This window comes from Neofelis nebulosa, chromosome 5 (assembly GCF_028018385.1).
Source record: "Neofelis nebulosa isolate mNeoNeb1 chromosome 5, mNeoNeb1.pri, whole genome shotgun sequence".
Classification (NCBI taxonomy): Eukaryota; Metazoa; Chordata; class Mammalia; order Carnivora; family Felidae; genus Neofelis; species Neofelis nebulosa.
In genome coordinates this window covers 159,157,184-159,177,937 of record NC_080786.1, presented here as the reverse complement: position 1 = coordinate 159,177,937, position 20,754 = coordinate 159,157,184, and the positions used below count along the sequence as shown (strand labels likewise).

Below are 20,754 nucleotides of genomic sequence, written 5' to 3'. Positions count from 1 at the left end.
AACAAGCGAGCGTGCACACACACACTCACACACACACACACATACATCCCATCATTCTTATCTTCTCTCCTTCCTGCAACATGGCTATGATGACGGGAAAAGTTTAACTTATAAGCCTACGAGGAGAAGAAACAGGAAGAGGTAATGAACCAAAGCTGACCAACCTTGGAAGACAGAAATCAGTGCCCGCGGCAAGTCTAGGGCCCAGGAGGCAAAGGGGCTGCACGCCCCAGGGTGCACACACGGGCCAGGAGGCAGGGCCTAGGGACAGGGGACCTGGCCACCCAAGGCAGGACCCCAGGAGCAGCTGTGCCGCCAGTCAGAGCTCCTCGAGACCAACGATGCCCCACGCTTCCCATGAAGACATGGCTATGGGTCCCGAACCAACACAGGAGAAACCTAGGTCCTCACAGAGACCCAGATGGATGGAGACAAAGCAGGGACACACGGGAGACACAAGAAACCCTTCAATGCCAATGGTCTTCAGACAGGTGAGAGAGACTCTGGCCCCATGGCACGGACACAACAGAGAAAGGAAGCAGAAACCCCAGAAATTAAAAATGCAATGCAAATAGGAAATTTAACGGAAAAATTTAACAAATATAAGAAAACCGGTGGCTTCATCCACAGGAGCTGCCAAGAGAGCACAGGACACTGAAGAGTGGTGACGAACAGAACAGCAGCAGACTTCCCGGAGTGCAGGGAGCGGGTCTCGGACACGGAGCCCTCCCCATTCCCAGCACGAAGTGGGGGGGACATGCATGAACTGCCGTCTCAGAACTCCAGGGAACATATAGGGGACCCCGGAGCTGCTGGAGGCACGGGCAGCACACAAAGGGGGAATCAGCAGGTCGGGCAGTTCTCCACAGCGCTGGGGCCAGAGGACAGAGAACGTTCCAGATGTCACACCAACCAATCACACAGCCGAAGGAAACAAGTTCTCAGGGGTTGTCCTCATGTTCCCTCGAGTCTCCACTGAGGGCACAGGTACTACAGACACACAGCCGCCCCCCATGCAGCATGGACCACCCAACTAGTCCCATGATGGAAGTGCACAGGGGGCCCAGAGGGTGGGACAGCGCAGTGGACAAGGACAACGGGCCGCATCCGGCCAGGAGGTGCTGTTGTGCTGGGCACGAGGGGTCTGCTGCGGCAGCCACACCACGCCCCGCAGGACACACGAGGAAGTGGGAGGGAGCCCCCAGGACACGGCACTCCCGTCCCAGGAAATCATCACATGGACACAGAGTTCTAGAAAAGAACACAAGCAATGGGAAACTAGGAGCATCCTGTTACAATAGGCCCAGCATCTCAGAAGGGGACTGCTTGGAAACAGAGACACAGGGGCGCGTGTGCACAGAGAAAGCACGTGAAGAGGCTGCTGCCCGCAAGCCAAGAAGACAGGCCTCAGAAGAAACCATCCCTGACCTCCAACTTCCAGCCTCCAGACTAAGATGATCCATTTCTGCTGTGTGACCACCCGGTCCACGGTATTTGTTCCAGCTACCTGAGGTGAGCAAGACACACCCTGAATGAGAACAACAGACGCTCACACTGAAGCCACTGCTCACTGGGGCAGAGTGCACCTGCACAAGGCCACCGTGCTCTGTGACGGTATGCCATCTGCCCAGGATAACAGCCACGAGACCCAGACTACCGACACCTCAAGCCATCACCATCAAATAAAAAGGAACCTCGGGTGACAGGAAGGCCACACTGGCCACATCTCAAGTGCTCACAACTCAAGTGTCCACGGACTGATGAATGGATACAGAAGACACGGTGTGTGTATATACACACAATGGAACACTGGTCGGCCATAAAAAAGGAGATCTTGCCATTTGTGACAACATGGATGGACCTTGAGGGTCTAATGCTAAGCAAAATAAGTCAGTCAGAGAAGGACAAATATCACTTAAAACGGAGCTCACAGACACAGAGAACAGACTGATGGTAGCCAGGGCTGGGAGTGGGAAATGGGTGAAAGATCAGAATGTACGAACTTCCAGTTACAAAATGAACAAGTCCTGGGGAGGTCACCCACAGCTTGGGGACTACAGTTACAAATGCGATACTGTGCATTTGAAAGCTGCTAAGAGTGATCTTAAAAGTCCTCATCACAAGAGAAAGAGACTTTGCAGGCCTGTGTGCTGACAGATGTTAAGTGGGCTCACTGCCGTGATCACTTTCAATCACACAAATGTCAACTCTCTACCTTGTGTACCTGAAACTAATGTTACATGTCCACTTCCCCTCAATTAAGGAAAGAACAGAGATCACCTCAGGTTGAAGGCTGGGTCCATCAACGTGCTCTCTCCTTCGTTTTTCAGACCTCTCTTCTAAAAACGCACTGGATGAATGAGAGAAAAGGTGTTTTGAAATCGCCGCATGTGCCCTTTCTCCTCCGGAGCTCTGCTCCCTCCCTCACTGCTCCCTCACCAGGAGCCTACTTCCCCTACTTCCCATCAACGACAGGAGCCCATGGCTGAGTGAGGCATTTCTGCGTGACTGCACGACCATATGACGGGAGCCAAGTGTTGGAGCAGAAGAGACCCGGGGTGCTCAGGCCACGCTCTGCTCCTAGCCTTACTACTCCCCTGTTCTGAGGCCCAAACATAAATGTGTTTCTAAAATACAAGTCTCCACTGACCTAAAATCACAAATAAAACTAGATTTCAATTCAGCTCAAGGCTCCCATGTTTCAAAAACACCTTTAAGCGTCGTCTGGGTGGCTCAGTCAGTTAAGCGTCCAACTCTTGATTTCAGCTCAGGTCATGATGTCATGGCTCCTGGGATCTAGCCCCACGTAGGGCTCTGCACTGGTGGCACGGAGCCTGCTTGGGATTCTTTCTCCTTCTGCCCCTCCCCTGCTCGCGCGTGTGCATGCATGCTTGCTCTTGCTCTCTAAACATTTTTTTTAAAAAAGCTTTTAAAAAACAAAACAAACAAAAAACACCTTTAGGATGAAAATCACTTATTTACCTGATGTCCACAGATTCCAGAAAAGACTCTTCATTCGCCTCCTGCAGCCGCTGCTGTAACAGAATCAGGTCTTCTTGGTAACTCTTCTCAGCATCCTTTAATTTCTGCTCAAAATAAACCCTCAACTGCTCCAGCTCAGACTCATGCTCGGTTTTCTCTCGCTGCTGCTGCTGCTGCTGCTGCTGCTGGAAGTCTTGCTTTAGGTGCCCCAGTCCTTCCACGTGAGGCGCGTGGGCCAGGAGCTGGTCGGGTAACTCTTTAATGGGAAGGAATGATGAGATCACCTTCGGATCAAACACGAAGGAAACGTCAGGAGACACTGCAGACCCTCAACTCCAGAAAGGGCCCTGGTCCTGGCACCATGAAGGTGAAGCAGGAACCCTCCGTGGCTTACACTGGGGGGGTGCCTCATGCAGGAAGGATCCCATTCCCGCCCCCCCAAAGCAAAGTGCTTTCTAAGGCTGGTGCTGAAGGCCTCAGAGAGACTGGAAGTGCGAGAGAGGCACTCCGTGTGCTGCTGGGGTCTCTGAGTGTGAAGGGGCCGCACTGTGGGCAGCCTCGAGGAGCTGAGAGCTCCAGCCAACAGCCAGCAAGGAAACAAGACCTCAGCCCTACAACCACAGGGACTCAATTCTGTCAGCCTCAGTGAGCCAGGTCAAGGCCCGGCCAACACGTTGATTCTGGCTACAGGTGATCCTGGGCAGAAAACCCAGCCACACCATCTCAGACTTCCAATCTACAGAACATCTGCCAGCTAATAAACGTGTGTGGCTTTAAGCCACTAAGTCTGCCAGAATCTGTTAAGAGCAACAGTACAGTGACACACACTGACCTCAAGAGAACTTACAACCACCACTATTTTCAGCAAGAGAATACTGTCAGGTGGCTGGTTAACAAGTAATGATTAATTAGCCTTGAAGTAATGTGGACGTAAACCGATCACTACCCAGAAGTTTCAAAGCAAACATCCCCATAAGGACCCTTGGAGGCCAGGGCGAGGCTCCCCCACAGATCACTTGAGAGCTGAACCGTGCAGGAACTCACACCCACAGTCCACCTGCAGGAGAGCCATGAACCCCACCCGCTGCCACCATCGACAAACAGGATGGTGGGAAAGACAAGGTGCTGGCGGACAGCAGAGGGCAGGGGGCTGCGGGGTGCCAGCAAGGCCTCATCCACCGCACACGTTTCTGGGCCTTCCTTACAACCCTGCAAGGGTGACCACCGGACTAAAAAGGCTTTGTCTAGAGACCAGCAGAAACGCCCGTGTGTCCAGACCTCCCCCTGCCGAAGGTAACGCCAGCCAGCAGGGACTCCTCTTACAGTAGGTCTCACAGTGGGTCTGCTAGGCCCTCAGACCGGGGCGTCACCCTCAGGGCCACAGAAGCCTGACAGCGGTTGCCCCAAGTGAGCTCCCAGGGTTGAGGCGGTGCGCGGCAAGGCACACCTGTACCCCCAAGGGCCCGCCGACAACGGCATTTCTTCGGCACCCAAACACGGATAACAGGCAAACGCCAGCCCCACCATAAGCTTTATCTATCTTACACCTGAGAGGTGCCTCACGTTAACGTGAGGAAAGACGCATGGTTCTGTAGCCGCTACTCAATCAACTTGTTTAAGGATGAAACCAAGCCCCTCAAGTTTTCACCTTAAAACCATACAGATCAATCTTCAAGGAAGTTTACAAGATTGTTCCTTTTGCGCTCGCTATTCTTAGGTCCCAGTTTGGAGCTTGAACAACTAAAAACACATAGCTGTAGTGTCTGAGGATCTCAGCTTCCAACATGAAAGTCCTCACCAGTCAGGTCCTGTCTGTCGGGCCTCATGGACTCCAGCTGGGACCACAGGCGCCGAATTTCCTCTTGTGACTGAGCCTTCAGCTCTTCGTAGGATGCTCGGAGGCTCTCTACCTGGAAAAGGAAGCGACAGTGTGAGGCACCGTCCAGTGCCAATCCCCAGGAGGTCTGTGCCCAGCACCGGGGGCAACAAGGTGAACTCCTAAAGCTACAGCCAAGCAAAAACCGGCGACAGTGGCACCAGAGAAAAACTACAGCTCATTTTATAACACGCCTGTACCCGACTATAGTCTTGCGAGGACAGGAACTTTCTCTGTCGTCCCAAACACGCATCCTCTAACTTGTCAGGGGAGACTGCCAGTCAGCACCAGCCAGCACTGCCGGCCTCCCAGGGTCCCCCTGTTGTCCGCCCCAGAGGCCCTCCCTCAGCCCTCCTGCGGTATGTTGGGAGTTTCTCTGCATTTTTCAGTCAACCTTCCCAGAAAGGGTCTCTGCAGGGGTGAACGGAGCCAGCCCACCCCGCATCCACAGAGCTGAGAGCAGCAACCACCATCTCGTGGGGCTCGTAAGGGGCTCGTGGTGAGGCCGAAGTGGGGACCAAGTGGGGAGCACGACTGCAGGGCTGAGGGACATGGGACATGGAAGCTCCGGCCTGCGGTGGCACTGAGGCCCCGCCAGCCGTTTCTCATGTGGGGACAGGACAGAAGGCACCCTTCAGCAAAGGAGAATAATCAGCAGGGAGGTGATGGGGAAAGGCTGCTGGGGCAGGTGTGAAAGCCATTCTCACAACTTCCTCTTCTCATCTGAAACGCAGGCACAGGCAGAAACAGACTCCACCTCCTGACTTCTTGGACAGAAGCCCTCGGGTACCTGAGGAGGATCTGGCCACACCTCCTACTGTGGGTATGTGGTGTTCCACAGGGAAAGAGCTCTGAATACAGAAGCAGCAGAGAAGTTCCTCGTTAAGTCTTCTAAGGACTTCCTTGTCTATCTGGAGTTATGGTCGGAGAATGTGGCCTGAGACTCCTAGTGCCTGGAGTGGGGGCCCCAGAGCCCCTGGTACAGAACATGGATTCTACGTGTGCGACACTGGGCAAAACTGTCAAATCAGCCTCACAAACCGTTACCACTACTTTTGTATCTGCTAAGTACTGCGCATCTCTTTACATTCAGTACTTAAGTTTCAGCAAATGACAGAAACGGAAACAAGCCCACCCAAAATCTCCTAAAACCCCCTCCCTTGCCAAGTAGTAGAAACAAGGGCGCCCCTGCCCACCTCCCGCTGCTTTTCCATCTCCTGGTCGCGGAGTCTCAGCTCCAGGTCCTCTAAGTGCCGGCAGCGCTCAGACTGCAGGTCTTCGCGCAGCTTCCTCATGTCTGTGTCATGCTGAGCCTCCAGAGTCCTCAGCGCAACTGGGGAGAGGACACCGCACTCAGGGTGTGGCGTTCTCAACAGCACAGGAGCACAGCCACCCCAGCCCTCCGTCCCTCCAGACCCCACTGTCCGCAGGGGTGCAGGAGGGCCAGGGAGGATGAGGGAGGGTCAGGGAGGATGAGGGAGGATGAGGGAGGGTCAGAGAGGATGAGGGAGGGCCAGGGAGGATGAGGGATGATGAGGGAGGGTCAGGGAGAATGAAGGAGGGTCAGGGAGGATGAAGGAGGGTCAGAGAGGATGAGGGAGGGTCAGGGAGGATGAGGGAGGGTCAGGGAGGATGAGGGATGATGAGGGAGGGTCAGGGAGGATGAGGGAGGGTCAGGGAGGATGAGGGATGCCGAGGGAGGGTCAGGGAGGATGAGGGAGGGTCAGGGAGGATGAAGGAGGGTCAGAGAGGATGAGGGAGGGTCAGGGAGGGTCAGGGAGGATGAGGGAGGGTCAGGGAGGATGAGGGAGGGTCAGGGAGGGTCAGGGAGGATGAGGGAGGGTCAGGGAGGATGAGGGAGGATGAGGGAGGGTCAGGGAGCATCAGGGAGGGGCGTGGCAGCCCAGGCAGGCACCAGCTCCTCTCCAGCAGCAGCACCAGGTGACCGGGATAAAAGGTAAACAATCACAGTATTAGTTTTCTTAGGGCAATTTAACAATGGAACAAGGACAAACATCTCTAAAATAAAGTTTTCAGGAGAGGTTAGGGAGCTGGAGAAGTCTGTGGTCAACGAAGAGAGCCTCCAAGGCTGAGCCCAAGCAGCCCAGCTGGCCCACACCTGTCACGCCTGTCACCACCACCGCGGGTGACTCTGGCGCCAGCAGGCAGGGCGCTCTGCCCTGTTCAAGGCTGTCACAGCGCGTGACTTCTGTTCTACATTCCACGGGAGCATTCAGTCCCCTCTTCAAACTTGCTCATTTTAATTAGAAACTCACTTTCAGCCTGATTTTTGGCTTGAAAAATCTTCTCCAATTCAGCTTTCTGTTCTGCCAATTCTTTCTTAAACTGGTCTTGTAAATTCTCCAACTCCAATCGATGCTTTGCAGACAATTCTCTGCGTAGGTTTTCCAGGCATAAACCTCTCTCGGATTCCCAGTCTTGCTTCAGGGTCTAACCCAAAAGGAAAGAAGATGACTATGGGCCAACAGTTGATGATCTGTGGCAAAAAATTCAAATTACATTCGAAAACCAGGTGTGGGCAGTCGCCGCGCCCAGATACAACTATCAGCACAGGAACCTGGATGGTCCCCCCTTAAAGGGACAGGCACAGAGACAGCAAGGATCGCCTGCCTAGAAACAAAGCAGGGGCGGAGGTTACACTCAACGATTCACGCACTGTCCCCCACGAAAGACCCAGGATGCTACATCACCTGACCTCTTCTGGGGGCTGGCTCTGTCCCAAATGCCCTAAGAAATGAGTCCTCACTGTCCAGCTTAGACAGGTGGGGAGCTGGGGCACAAACCTTCAACCTGGGACAAGCCTCCACCAACAGCCTGAGCAGAACAGACAGGACATAAACACCCACATGCCCGATGTCACACATGTCCCCTACCGTCACCAACGCCCCCCACATCCTCCAACCTCACCAGCCACTTCCTCTGCCATCACCGATATCGAAGGCCCTTCTACACATATAGCCTTGAAAAAGGCCCCATCATCAGAATCAAAAGCTCCAGTGAGAGACTCCCGTGACACCCTAAAACAGAACTCTTTCCTCCGGGGAGGACAATCGCAGGACAAGCTGGGATAGTCAGCACAGCACTCAGGGCCCACTGCTGCCCAGCCTCGCTGCACTCCGTGCACCCCACCTCCACCCCGCCCCCCCAACAAAGCACCCAGAACCTGCATGCTTCACACACACGTTAGACTCAGTTGTCACAGTGTGCCTCCCTGCAGGGAACATCTGTCAGTCCCAAAGCAGAGCGAAGGCCAGGCCATAGGGGCCCCTTGGGAACCAGACTTGGGGGTGCAGGAGCTTCACACTACAGAACAAGTACACACAAAACTCCCAATAAGCTGTGCCCACCAACTCAAACTGTACAAGTAGAAGAATGCTTTGGCTGTAACTCAAAAAGCAATGCATTCTCCACCAGCACATTCAATTAAAGCTCTGACTGGATTTTGTCTGAATCAGGTGAGGGGCTTTCCTGGGGGGAGCCCGGAGGTGAGGTGAGGGCAAGCCACCGGGATAGAGGACAAAAGGGAAACCCTGCAGACACAGAGTGACATTTCTAACGACGTCTACCTCTATCATCCGCACGTTTTTCTCCATTTCTGACTGTAACTTCTCCTTCAGCTCAGCTGCAAGAAAAACAGAAAAGCAGATCAGATCGAAGTTGCCCCCAGTCTGCTCACTCAGGAGGTGAGAGGGCTGCTCCCCAGGAAGGCTCACCGACACTAACAGGACAACAGGGTACGTGTCTGTGGGGGAGTAAGAACTCGATGTATGGTTTAACTAACAAATGATACTCATGCCTACATCCGGACAGAGCCTTCCAGCCAGACTGACAGCCCGACACAAGCTGGCTCTGGGGCCGCAGGGGCTCACGCTCTGGTCTGTCTGCCCCACCCCGGGCCCCCACACACCTAGGCCTGTCATTCAGGCTCCCCCCGTGCCAGACTCCAGGCAAGGCACTGGCAGACAGACAGGTAAAGACCTTCTGGGACCCAGCAGGTCCCAAGCCGAGAGGGAAGAAGCACAAGAAAAGAGGTACCAGTGCTGAGGGTGCAGGGGAGGGAAAAGGCGGGACCTGCGGGCATGGCACGGCATAGACTGGGAGGTGCACACACACCTGGACGTGTGGGCCCTGGAAAGAGACACAGGAACGAGCCAAGGTGGAGCTGGTGCCAGTCAACGGTGCACGAGCAAGGTGAGGGTGGTCTGAGCAAGCCCAGAACTCAAGCGAAGAGCCAGACACTGCCTCTGAGGGAAGGTCACGGGGGCCCAGCCCATGATGGCAGAGCCTCACGGAGCAGAGGGCAAGTGTGGGCCCTCTGTGGTCTTGTTACCAGAGGTGAGCACAGAGTATATGGCTCAGAAAGAGACCTAAGCCAAAGCGTGTTTTGCACTTTTAAAAAATGAGGAAATTGGGTGCCTGGGGGCTGGCAGTTAAGCGTCTGACTCTTGGTTTCAGCTCAGGTCATGATCCCATGGTTCGTGGGTTAAAACCCGGAGTCAGGCTCTGCACTGGCATGGAGCCTGCCTGGGATTCTCTCTCCCTCTCTCTCTGCACCACCCTCCCCCCCACTCATGTGTGCCCGTTCTCTCAAAATAAATAAATAAACTTAAATTAAAAATGAGCAAAAACAGGAAAACATCAAACTACTTATTTATGTTTGCTTGAACCCACATGAGGAAACAGGACAGTAACCCTGGAACCTGAGAAGACGGGCTTCCTCTTGGAGGTGGGGGTTGGGGGGTGGGGTGCAGAGAAGAGGAAGACTTTCAACACATCCAGGGCCACGCACACCGCTTTCGTTTTTCCAATGAAAAACTCAACAAATAGGCAGATAAGCAGGGAAACGGGGTGACTGCTCATGGGCAAGAGTTTATTTCTGGGGGATCAATTTGTAACCTTAGATTGTGGGGATGTGTGCGCGACTCTGAGATGCACACCCTGAATGGTAGAATTGTATGGTGTGTGAATTATAGCACAATCAAGCTGTTGTTAAAAAACTGATGCTTATATTTAATCATTATTAAAAGCACCAACGTGTTATAGTCAGATTTAAACAATTAAAACTACATATCCTGCTAAAACTTATTAGTTATTTACATCTACTGACCGAATTTAAAAAAAACTTGAAAATTTGTAAAAAACGTCCTCTTATCATATACCAATTGGAAATAAGGCGGTATTTATATATAAGTGGCATATCTATATATGTGAATAGAAGTTTTTTATCTTTAAAAAAATGAAAAACAAGTAAAACTGATGTTTACAAAAAGTAGTGATTGACAAAAAGTGTACAAAAGAAACATTAAAACATACAAGTATGCCTCAGATGTAAACAAAGAGATCAGACTAGGCCAGAGAATCACCAAATGAAAAGGTGCCTAAGCTGTCCACCAGGAGCGACATGGCCCCACTGGGCACAGAGTGCGCAGCCTGGGGGACACGTCCAGAAGCCCCTGAGTCAGTCGACAAAGCTCAGCCACAGACACAGTCCCATGAGAGGTGGACACGGACACTTCCGGCACACGAGCAGGTCACCTCCAACAGCGTGGCTTCCAAACCTGCCACGAGCCCGCGGGAGAAGCGGATGCAAGGTGAGGGGACAACAGGGTCCCCACAGAGCAGGATGCACGCGGCCCCACCCAGGTGCTGGACGGCGGCCAGCGCGCCCCGCACTTCGCACGTCAACACTACTCCCGGGAGACACTCCTACGGGGTCACCCACATCCCCCCCCCCCCCCCCACCCGAAGCAGACGCGTGGCGGTGAAGCCCCCGCACACCTGCCCACCCGTACCGGTCTCGCGGCTGTACCGCAGCACCGCCGCCTCCTGCTCCCTCGCGTGCTGCTCCCGCACAAGCCCCAGCTCCTGCTGCTGTCTGCTCCGCAGCAGGGCCAGCTCCTGGGCGTGCCGGCCGTTGAGCATGGCCCGCAGCTCCGTCAGCGCCGTCTCCTTCTCCTTCTGGAGGTTGGCCTGCGTCAGCTCCAGCTGCGCTGTGTGCATGTTGCTGAGACTCAGGCGCAACGCCTCCAGCTCCAGGGAGGGCACCGGCTGCAGGAGAGAGAGGGGTTTCTGGGCTGCAGGTGGAATCTGGTACACGGCTCACGCGCGCCCGCAAGGATGCCGCAGCGGCACCCCACCACCACGTGCTGCTTGCACCTGCTCCACGAGAGCTCACACTCAAGGGACGGCACACCAGCTCGGCCCCCCACGGGACCTCAGTTGTCCCGGCCGCCCTCTGGCAGCCCTGGCACCGCCCAGCAGCTCCCCAACCGCCTAAAACCACCCACCCGATCCTATCCGGAAGCCCCTCCGGCCCACGTGTCCTCTCCCTCCACCTAAACCACAGCCCTGCGGTGGTGTCCTCCTTGAGCTCCCAGGCCACAAAGGCTGGCCCCCAAGCTCCTTCCAGGCAGACTCCCCAGCCCACAGGCCTGTCCTGCTGGCTGGAGACAGGTGAGCAGCCGTTCCAGAGACTGCAAGCCCCTCGTCAGAAACATGGGAATGACAACCAGAATATGGACAGTGGGAAGCTCTGGACAGTCACTGACAATGAGGGCAAAACGTGAGGCCAAAGAGTGCCCAGAAGCGGCCAAGTTAACGACACCAACAGGAACCCCAGGTCCAGACCAGAGACAGAGTGAGCTCTGTACTTCGCTGCTCTGGAAGGTGGGCACACTTCTGTGCCTGGCTAAGATGTGCAGAATCTGTTTCTCCTTCCACTGCCTTGGGGGAAAGTGGAAGAAGGCCAGGGTTCCGGGGAGCATACTTTATTCCCAATTAACACAAACAACAGAAAAACATACTTAGAACTAGGCACTTAAGGGACACCCAGAAGCACATAGAAAGAAAATGAATAAAGGAGAGCAATAACAGAAATCATGGCAAGAGAACACATCTCCCAAGAGGCCGGCAGGGACGTCCTGCAGGACAGCAAGGCCACAGTGAGCGACAGGGATGCACACAGCCCTCCCTCCACACGAGCATGTCCACAGCACCCCATGCTCCCCGTAGGTGGCAGGCACCAGGGGAGTCAGATGTGCCTTCAGGATGGCCTTGCTCATGGCGGTGGCACTGCCTGAGTTTAATGAGTGGGAGCATGGCTGATGGGGAAACATCCGGCTGTGCGGTGAGCAGCACCTGGCCAGACACACTGCCCCCGAGTATCCTTGCGTGTCCACCTGTCCTGCCGACGGCCCCACACAAAACAAGGCTGCCACACACATCTGTCCGCTTTGTGACAAACCTCTCCTTCCTGCGACCCTCCCAGACCCCAAAACCCACGAGTGTAAGACACAGGGTGAGTGTGCAGGGACCAGCCATGCCCGAGCACCTGGATGGGGGCCCAAGCATCCCGGGTCACCTGGGTCTGCAGCTGGACCTGCCACATCTCCGCCGGTTGCTGTGTGCCAACCTCATCCTCCGGTCTTCTCATCCGTTCTGCAATTTCTAGTATACGTTCTTGTTCACGTTCCTGAAGAAGGAAAGCGAAGGATGTGACCCAGAGAATTCACACAAGAAAACAGTCACTAGGAACAATTACGACATCCCAGAGGGAACAGAGAACATGTGTGCACAAAAACTGGTCCAGGAGTGTTCACTGGTCACAATCACCAGAAGGAGGAAGCAACCCACGTGTCCACTGACAGGTGAATACAGAAACAAGGTGTGGCAAAGCCATTCAAAGGGGTTCCAGTCAGCCACAAAAAGGAAAGACCCACAGGCACGTGCTATGACACTGATAACCTCAAGATATACTCGGTGCAGGATGCCAGACACGTACTGTGTGGTTCTGTGAATATGCAATGTCCAGAACAGGCAAATCCACAGGGACGGAATGCTGACTGGTGGGTGCCAGGGCCTGGAAGGAGAGAGGAAAGGGGAATGACTGCCAGTGAGTATGGCAGGTTCCTTTCAGGGTAATGAAAATGTTTTGGAATTAGACAGTTGTAGTTACACAACAAAGTGACTATACTAAAAGCCACTGAAATATGTACTTTAGTGAATTTTATACATGTGAATTATATCTGAATAAAAGTAACTACGAAGGAACATTCAGCCTGTTTAAGTGGCCTGGAGTAAAGCGGAAACCCACAGAAAGAGAGGCTGCAGGTGTATATGGGACAGCAATGTGACCTCCCTGGGCCATCTGCCCCTCAGTCAAAGGAGGGAAGTGATACTTACAGGAGGGAAAATGCACACAAAAAGCCTGGAAGAGGTGGGTGCCAATAAAAGCTGAACCTGAAGATGTAAATTGAAACATCGTTTTATAGCAACTAAATTGGCAAAAGTTGTTGATAATGTTGATCCTCAATGTCACCAAGGACATGGAAAAATAACCGAATACTGTCACCGACAGAATGAATAAGTTGGTATAACTTTTTCTTAAGAGATATTTTGACACCGTATGTCAAGAACCATAGAAAACGTTTCTGTCTAGGGGTGCCTGGATGGCTCAATCGGTTGAGCGTACGACTTGGCTCGAGTCATGATCTCATGGTTCACGGGTTTGAGCACTGCGTTGGGACTCTGTGCTGACAGCTCAGAGCTTGGAGCCTGCTTCGAGTTCTGTGTCTCCCTCTGTTTCTGCCCCTCCCCATTCTCACCCCGTCTGTCTGTCTGTCTGTCTGTCTCTCTCTCTCTCTCTCTCTCTCTCTCTTAAAAATAAATAAACACTAGGGGCACCTGGGTGGCTCGCTCAGTTAAGCATCCGACTTCGGCTCAGGTCACGATCTCACGGTCCGTGAGTTCGAGCCCCGCGTCGGGCTCTGGGCCGATGGCTCGGAGCCTGGAGCCTGCTTCAGATTCTGTGTCTCCCTCTCTCTCTGCCCCTCCCCCGTTCATGCTCTGTCTCTCTCTGTCCCAAAAAATAAATTAAAAAAATAATAATAATAAAAATAAAAATAAACACTAGAAAAAAGTGACTTTTGAGGGAACACCTCCCCCCCATGTGCCAGAAAGAAGGGATGTGGAATCTAAAATGATCTAGGGAGACAGGGACACTTAAGAGCAGCACATGGTCCCAGAATCAGAGGCTTTGCCAGGCCGGTGGTTGGTAACGTGATGTCTGACATTGCCAGGTTTCCTGAAGGGCTGTGCAGCAGGACAGGACAGACATCCTCACTGCCTGTGGGGAGGAAGGCCAGGTACAGGGAGGTCAGGAAGCTTCTCTATCTCCAAATGGGAAGGCAGAGGGGATGAGCTGGGGGCAGCTCTCCTGAGAAATTAAAACCCAGGCCTATTCCTCATATTGTTTACAAATTTACATATGCCACGGGGTGCAGAAATCCCCAAGCAAAGAAACTGACCTAAAAACAAGTCTTAGTGAAGAGCTACTTCTGGGACACTGATCAAATACAAATCCAGCACCCATCTGGAAGGACTCCCACAAGCCGAGACAGATACTCTCACGGAACTCATACAAACACCTCACTAAAGATGAGAACACAACAGGCTACTCCAAAAACGATGACAAGTACATGGAAAACAACATATTAAAAAGAGAACAGGTCTCAAGCAGTAGCACCCACGGTGGCCCCCTCACACAGGTGTGCAGGCCAAAATACTCAAAGTGATCCAAATAATCCCAAGCCTCACATTAAAAAAAATTTTTTTTTACATTTATTTTTGATAGAGAGAGACAGAACACAAGTGGGGAAGGGGCAGAGAGAGAAAGAGACACAGAATCTGAAGCAGGCTCCAGGCTCCGAACTGTCAGCACAGAGCCTGACATGGGCCTCAAACTCACAAACCGCGAGATCATGACCTGAGCCGAAGTGGGGCACTTAATCGACTGAGCCACCCAGGTGCCCCCAAGCCACACACTTAAAGTGAATAACTAATCATACCTTTAAATACTAGGCAACATTTAGATCTGCTCATTAAAAAGGATAGTTATGCTTAATTAAAAAAACAGCTTGAGAGGCACCTGGGTGGCTCAGTCGGTTAAGTGTCCAACTTCGGCTCAAGTCATGATCTCATGGTTCGTGAGTTCGAGCCTCGTGTCAGGCTCTGTGCTGACAGCTCAGAGCCTGGAGCCTGCTGCAGATTCTCTGTCTAAACTCTCTCTCTGCCCCTCCCCACTTGCTTATACTCTCTCTTTCTCCCTCAAAAATAAACATTAAAAAAATTTTTTTAATGGTTAAGATGGTAAGTTTTATGTTAAGTGTATTTTACAATTTAAAAATGACAAAACTATACACTGAGGGAATTATAAATGAAGTTTAACTATTCTAACATCCTTGTACTATCAAAGAGTGAAGGTGTTAATTAGATTTAGATATAAAGAAGTATAAATGTTGTATGTAATAAGCTCACCATTAAAAAAATAGAAACTGAGTATATTATTACTCCAAAATGAGTAAAGGGAAAATTAAAAAAAAGAAATCTCCTGGGGCGCCTGGGTGGCGCAGTCGGTTAAGCGTCCGACTTCAGCCAGGTCACGATCTCGCGGTCCGTGAGTTCGAGCCCCGCGTCAGGCTCTGGGCTGATGGCTCGGAGCCTGGAGCCTGTTTCCGATTCTGTGTCTCCCTCTCTCTCTGCCCCTCCCCCGTTCATGCTCTGTCTCTCTCTGTCCAAAAATAAATAAAAAACGTTGAAAAAAAATTTAAAAAAAAAAAAAAAAAAAAGAAATCTCCTGATAAAAAATAATCCAATGAAATGTAAGCTCAAACACATCGAAGTTTACATTAAATATAAATGAATTAAACTACACACAGGGGCTCCTGGGTGGCTCAGTCAGTTGAGTGTCCAACTTCGACTCAGATCATGATCTCACAGTTCAAGAGTTGGAGCCCCACGTTGGACTTGCTGCTGTCAGCACGGAGTCTGCTTGGGATCCTCTGTTCCCCTCTCTCTGCCCCTCCCCTGCTCGTTCTTTCTCTCTCTCTCAAAAATGAATAAACAGGGGCGCCTGGGTGGCTCAGTCGGTTAAGCGACTGACTTCGGCTCAGGTCATGATCTCCCGCTCTGTGAGTTCCAGCCCTGCGTCGGGCTCTGTGCTGACAGCTCAGAGCCTGGAGCCTGCTTCAGATTCTGTGTCTCCCTCTCTCTCTGGCCCTCCCCCATTCATGCTCTGTCTCTCTCTGTCTCAAAAATAAATAAACGTTAAAAAAAAAATTTTATAAAAAAAATGAATAAACATTTATTTAAAAAAAAAACTATCCAATAAAAAAACACTGTCAGAATAATTTTTAAAAATCAACGCCATGCTGTTTACCACAACATACATCTAAAACACAAAGACACAAAGATTTCGGAAGGGAAAGGATAAAAAAGACCAGAATCACGTCTGATCCAATGACACAAAGTTCTAAAGCATAACTGCCACAGAAAATCAGGACGGTGTTGACTCTGGGGTGTGGGGAGGAGGGCAGCAAGGCACGAGGAAGATTCCAGGTCCAGCACTGTGCTATTTCTTACTGCAGAAGGAACGTGTAGTATTTACTGTGTATTCATCTGTTAAGCGTGTACACTTTATGTACTTTCTACTTCTCTGCGCACATGCTATATGTCACAGTTTAAAACAAGTATGAAAATGGGTATTTAAGGGTGAGTTTTATGGATCCCACCAGAGACCATTTTTCCAGGCCCTGCCTATGATCTAGATTTCTCCTGCAATAACACAGATTAAAAACCAAACTTGCTCACTGCCTAAAGTAATGTGGACTGAGTCCCACTAGAATCAAACGTCTAAAATGCAGGCTTTAGGGGTGCCTCACCAGCTCGGCTGGTAAAGCATGTGACTCTTGATCTCAGGGTTCTGAGTTCAAGCCCCACATTGGGCGTGGAGCCTACCTAAAAAAAACTGTTTATAATACCGACTTTTAACACAACGCTTTAAAACTAATCAGTTCAGTATCTAATAAATTTCCTCCCAAATACCAAAACAAAACAAACATAAGGAATTAATTCAACACATGTGGAATTCACGTCAGGCCCTGTGGCAGAAAACGGGACCACGGGAGAGATGAGGGCCAGGCCCAGGAAACACGCCGCGACAGCAAGGCGGCAGGTGAGCGAGGGAGGTCACACGTGACAGCTATCCTCAACGCACGACAGGCAACTTTCTCTCTTCAACGTCGGGCAAAAAAAGATCAGAGGTCCCAAGGAAGGGAGAGGTGGGCTCGGTCAGAAGGGTCCCCAGAGAGACTTCCACACCGGGGCAGCGCCAAGGGAGCAGGGCCTGCAGGGGAAGCTCTGAAGCCCGCTTTCTTTGCTTCAAGTTTCTACACTTCACGAGACAGTACCCTTCAGAGACCGAGTCCTCTCTCTGGTCTGGATTTCTACAACAGGGTGAAACCCCCTCAGGAGCAACACGCTGTAACAGAGAAGCCTGAGGAATACCTCTGTGATGACCCGAGGCTGTTCCGGATGGTCGCCGTCTGTGTTCCGCTGTGGCCGCGCCGAAGCCCCCATCCTCTCTCCATCGGAGTCCTCCAGCTGAGAGGGGAAGGGCCAGAGAAGAGCATTTATAGCAACGTCCAGAGCTGCGACCTCAGCCTTCTGGCCAGTGCCCACACCAGCTCCAGCCCCACTCGTTCACGGCATGCTTTCCTCCAGAAACAATTCTCAATCCCTAAACATTTTTTATGCGACTCATTTCCCTAATGATGCTGCTGTCCTTCCTAATGAATTTTGCTTCAAGTTATTTCACTGTGCGAGTGATGTCTAAATTATTAAATTTTTAGTTTCTCAATAAATTCTACTCTTTCAGACACATGAACATTTTATATGCTCTTATTTTTATGTAAGCTCAAATATTTCATCCTCCTGATTTTCCATTTTTAGATAAATTTTTCCTTAATAATTTGTAATAAATTCCTCAATATTTTTAAAAAGAGTATTTTATCATCTCAAACCTGAGTTTAAAGTTTCCCAATGAATTATCCCTGATGTTTTTTTGGCCCATAAATTCACAGTAATTCTGGGCTTTTAATCTGCTGTGCAAAATGAATTGATAATGACTGTCTGCAAAAAAGTTAGGTGATGTCCAAAGAAAATCTATGTTTGAAATATGAAATCAAAATACCTATAAGTCTCTCTCATGCCTTTGTCATTAACCACAGCATCACCTTAACTCTGGGTACATTATGGGGGTCTGCTGGAACCAACATGACTGTCATTTCTTCTTTAAGCAGTTATAACTATTTGAGGGGGCTGATATTTCATAAATTTTCTCTTTCGGGTCTTCAAAACACACACACAAAAGTTACTTACTTCTTTAAGAAATAGAGTAAAACATATTTTATTTTGCCATTACTACATGGGCCCACTAGACCCCGTGTAGTGTCTAAGATCCAAGACGGACCTGAGCAGTCTTGTTTTCATCTATCATGGCACCATGTCATCATCCTAAGAATTATTTCATCAGACTCAGCAGTTTATCCAACTGTGCCAAGAACCACCAAAACAATGAGAAAACAGGAGAAAGGGAGCCGCCCGGAGGATGAGGAAACAGTGCAGTGAAATCACCATCTTGCAGTATTTTTACTCACTGCAGAGACTCACTGCAACCTGTCTTCAACATGATAGCCAAGAACTTTTTGTTTTCTTCCCAAAATGGCAACGAGAAGAAAGCCAACAGGACAGACTTTCATAATCATTAGATGAATTAAAAGATGAATGCTGAGAGAGAACAGCACTTGAGGCCAAGGATGATGGCAAAATTGACAGTAAAAATGAAGTCTCAGATTACAAGTCTTCACATACAATATTCAGTCAAGTTTCTCAAAATGAAGTCTCAGATTACAAGTCTTCACATACAATATTCAGTCAAGTTTCTCAAAACCAGGAATCAGTGAACAGAACGTTTTTTTAAATTTATTTATTTTTGAGAGAGAGAGACAGAGAGCATGTATACGAGCAGGGGAGGGGCAGAGGGGGAGGGGCAGAGGGAGAGGGAGAGAAAGAATCCCAAGCAAGCTCTGCACTCAGTACGGAGCTCGTGCGGGGCTCAAACTCATGAACAGTGAGATCATGACCTGAGCTGAAATCAAGAGTCTACACCCAACCCAATGAGAGCCACCAAGGCACCTCTAATGTGCAGAACAACATTTCTAGGAAGAAAGAGGAAGCATGATAGTCTCATCCAGCATCACTCACAAGAAGGCTCCAACTCACAATATTTTGTATCAAGAACCTCCATCATCCCACTTGCTAAGAGCATATCAGTATTCTTTAATTTTTATTTCTACGTGACAAAAATTTACTTGATATAAAGAGGTATGGGGCACCTGGGTGGCTCAGTCGGTTGAGCGTCCAACTGTGGCTCAGGTCATGATCTCAAGGTTCAGGAGTTCAAGCCCCACATAGGGCTCTGCACTGACAGCTCAGAGCCTGGAGCCGCTTCGGATTCTGTGTCTCCCCCTCTCTGTCCCTCTCCTGCTCGCACTGTTTCTCTCTCTCAAATAAAAAATAAAAAACATTTTAAAAAATTTAAAAAGAGGTATCAAAATTTTTAATATCATTTTAACTTACTGCTTTATTCTTACTCCGGTAAGTTATTTATAAAACGACTTACACAAAAAGTAAAGCATGGGACCCAGACGATAAGTGATGATGACTATTTTTCCTGGTAGCGCCCAAACAGGAGTTAGAAGAGCTATAGAGCCATACTTGCTAACCCTTCTACAGCCCTGCTTAAAATCTGCAGTACAGGGGCACATGGAGGCTCAGCTGGTTAAGCGTCCGACTCTCAGTTTTGGCTCGGGTCATGATCTCACGGTTGTGGGCTCGAGCCCCTCGTTGGGCTCTGCGCTGACAGCCGCAGAGCCTGCTTGGGATTCTCGGTCTCCCTCTCTCTCTGACCCTCCCCCGCTGTCTCTCAAAAATAAACATTAAAAAAAAAAATCTTCAGTACAAGTTTTTGTAAAGGTAATTTTCCTCTGACATTTTTGACCTCCAAGCAATCCTTGGATGGTTCTTTTACAAGAAATGGCCTGTACTTAACTTTGTTCCTGATGCATAGCTGAGGTCAAATACCGCTTTCTGCCACTTCTCAGCTAACTGCCAGAACGGAGACGACCGTTGCACTGATTAAAGTAAAATGTCTTTTCACGGCGCACTTCACTTAAACTGTGAGGGAAGATGGCTAGATCCTGAACACCGACCATCAAGTCTTTTTGCAATTCTATCGTTGCTTCTAACCCCCTGAAAAACTCAAATCTTCAAGTTGCTTACAAACATGCTTTATTGACATACTCTTAGAATTTAATACATGCCTGTGTTTTCTGCTCAGATCAGCAATTTACGTTCTTTACCCTAAGACTGCAGCATCTTCACCTGAAAGAGTATAGCAAAATTATGATATAGGAACTTTACGAATTAATTTTTCTTACAGAATTTTCATGGTATATTGTTTTTTCAATTGTCTATCTCCAATTTCTTTAGTCTTCTGGTCTTTAAAACATTGAACATAAAAAACAGCTTCCACACTAAGTTGCAGAATACTGCACTAAGCTGCTTCTACACTAACCTGCAGAATACAATTTCACCCAGCTTGGCAGGTTTCATTACACAACAAACCCACCCACACCCCACCGCTGGAGGGTGGCCCTAACTCAGCAGTGGACACCACAAGGAAAACCACCAAGTGACAACTGGGCATTTTCCACCTCCAGGATTGCATTACCTGGTTTTCAGTTCTTTTCTATGTCTAAAGACCATTAAAGTAACAAATGTATCAAATACGCTTTTAAACCAAATTAAGTGGGGGGTGGGGGGGGGGCACCTGGGTGGCTCAGTCCATCAAGAGTCCCGTCTCTTGATTCAGCTCAGGTCATGATCTCAGGTTTGTGAGTTCAAGCCCTGTATCAGGCTCCATGCTGACAGCACAGAGCCTGCTTGGGATTCTCTCTCTCTCTCTCTCTCTCTCTCTC

The 20,754-nt window shown here is 50.2% G+C and overlaps 1 protein-coding gene across 11 annotated transcripts in view; it reads right to left on the bottom strand.

Annotated features, from left to right (window-relative positions):
* PCNT (pericentrin) overlaps positions 1 to 20,754 on the bottom strand; it is a 137,404-nt gene that overhangs the window by 98,518 nt on the left and 18,132 nt on the right. For 10 of the 11 annotated variants that reach the window (XR_009262421.1, XM_058732326.1, XM_058732329.1 and 7 more), the window contains exons 3-12: positions 17,222 to 17,317; positions 12,660 to 12,737; positions 12,240 to 12,350; positions 10,672 to 10,927; positions 8,446 to 8,501; positions 7,135 to 7,309; positions 6,055 to 6,191; positions 4,781 to 4,892; positions 2,983 to 3,238; positions 2,281 to 2,350 (exon numbers count right to left, since the gene is read on the bottom strand). Coding sequence is in view for 10 of the 11 variants with exons in the window: in XM_058732326.1 (XP_058588309.1) it covers positions 2,281 to 2,350; positions 2,983 to 3,238; positions 4,781 to 4,892; positions 6,055 to 6,191; positions 7,135 to 7,309; positions 8,446 to 8,501; positions 10,672 to 10,927; positions 12,240 to 12,350; positions 12,660 to 12,737; positions 17,222 to 17,317 (1,347 nt within the window). In the remaining variant the exon portion in view is untranslated. The remainder of the gene's footprint in view (positions 1 to 2,280; positions 2,351 to 2,982; positions 3,239 to 4,780; positions 4,893 to 6,054; positions 6,192 to 7,134; positions 7,310 to 8,445; positions 8,502 to 10,671; positions 10,928 to 12,239; positions 12,351 to 12,659; positions 12,738 to 17,221; positions 17,318 to 20,754) is intronic. The other variant, XM_058732325.1, reaches the window with a different exon arrangement.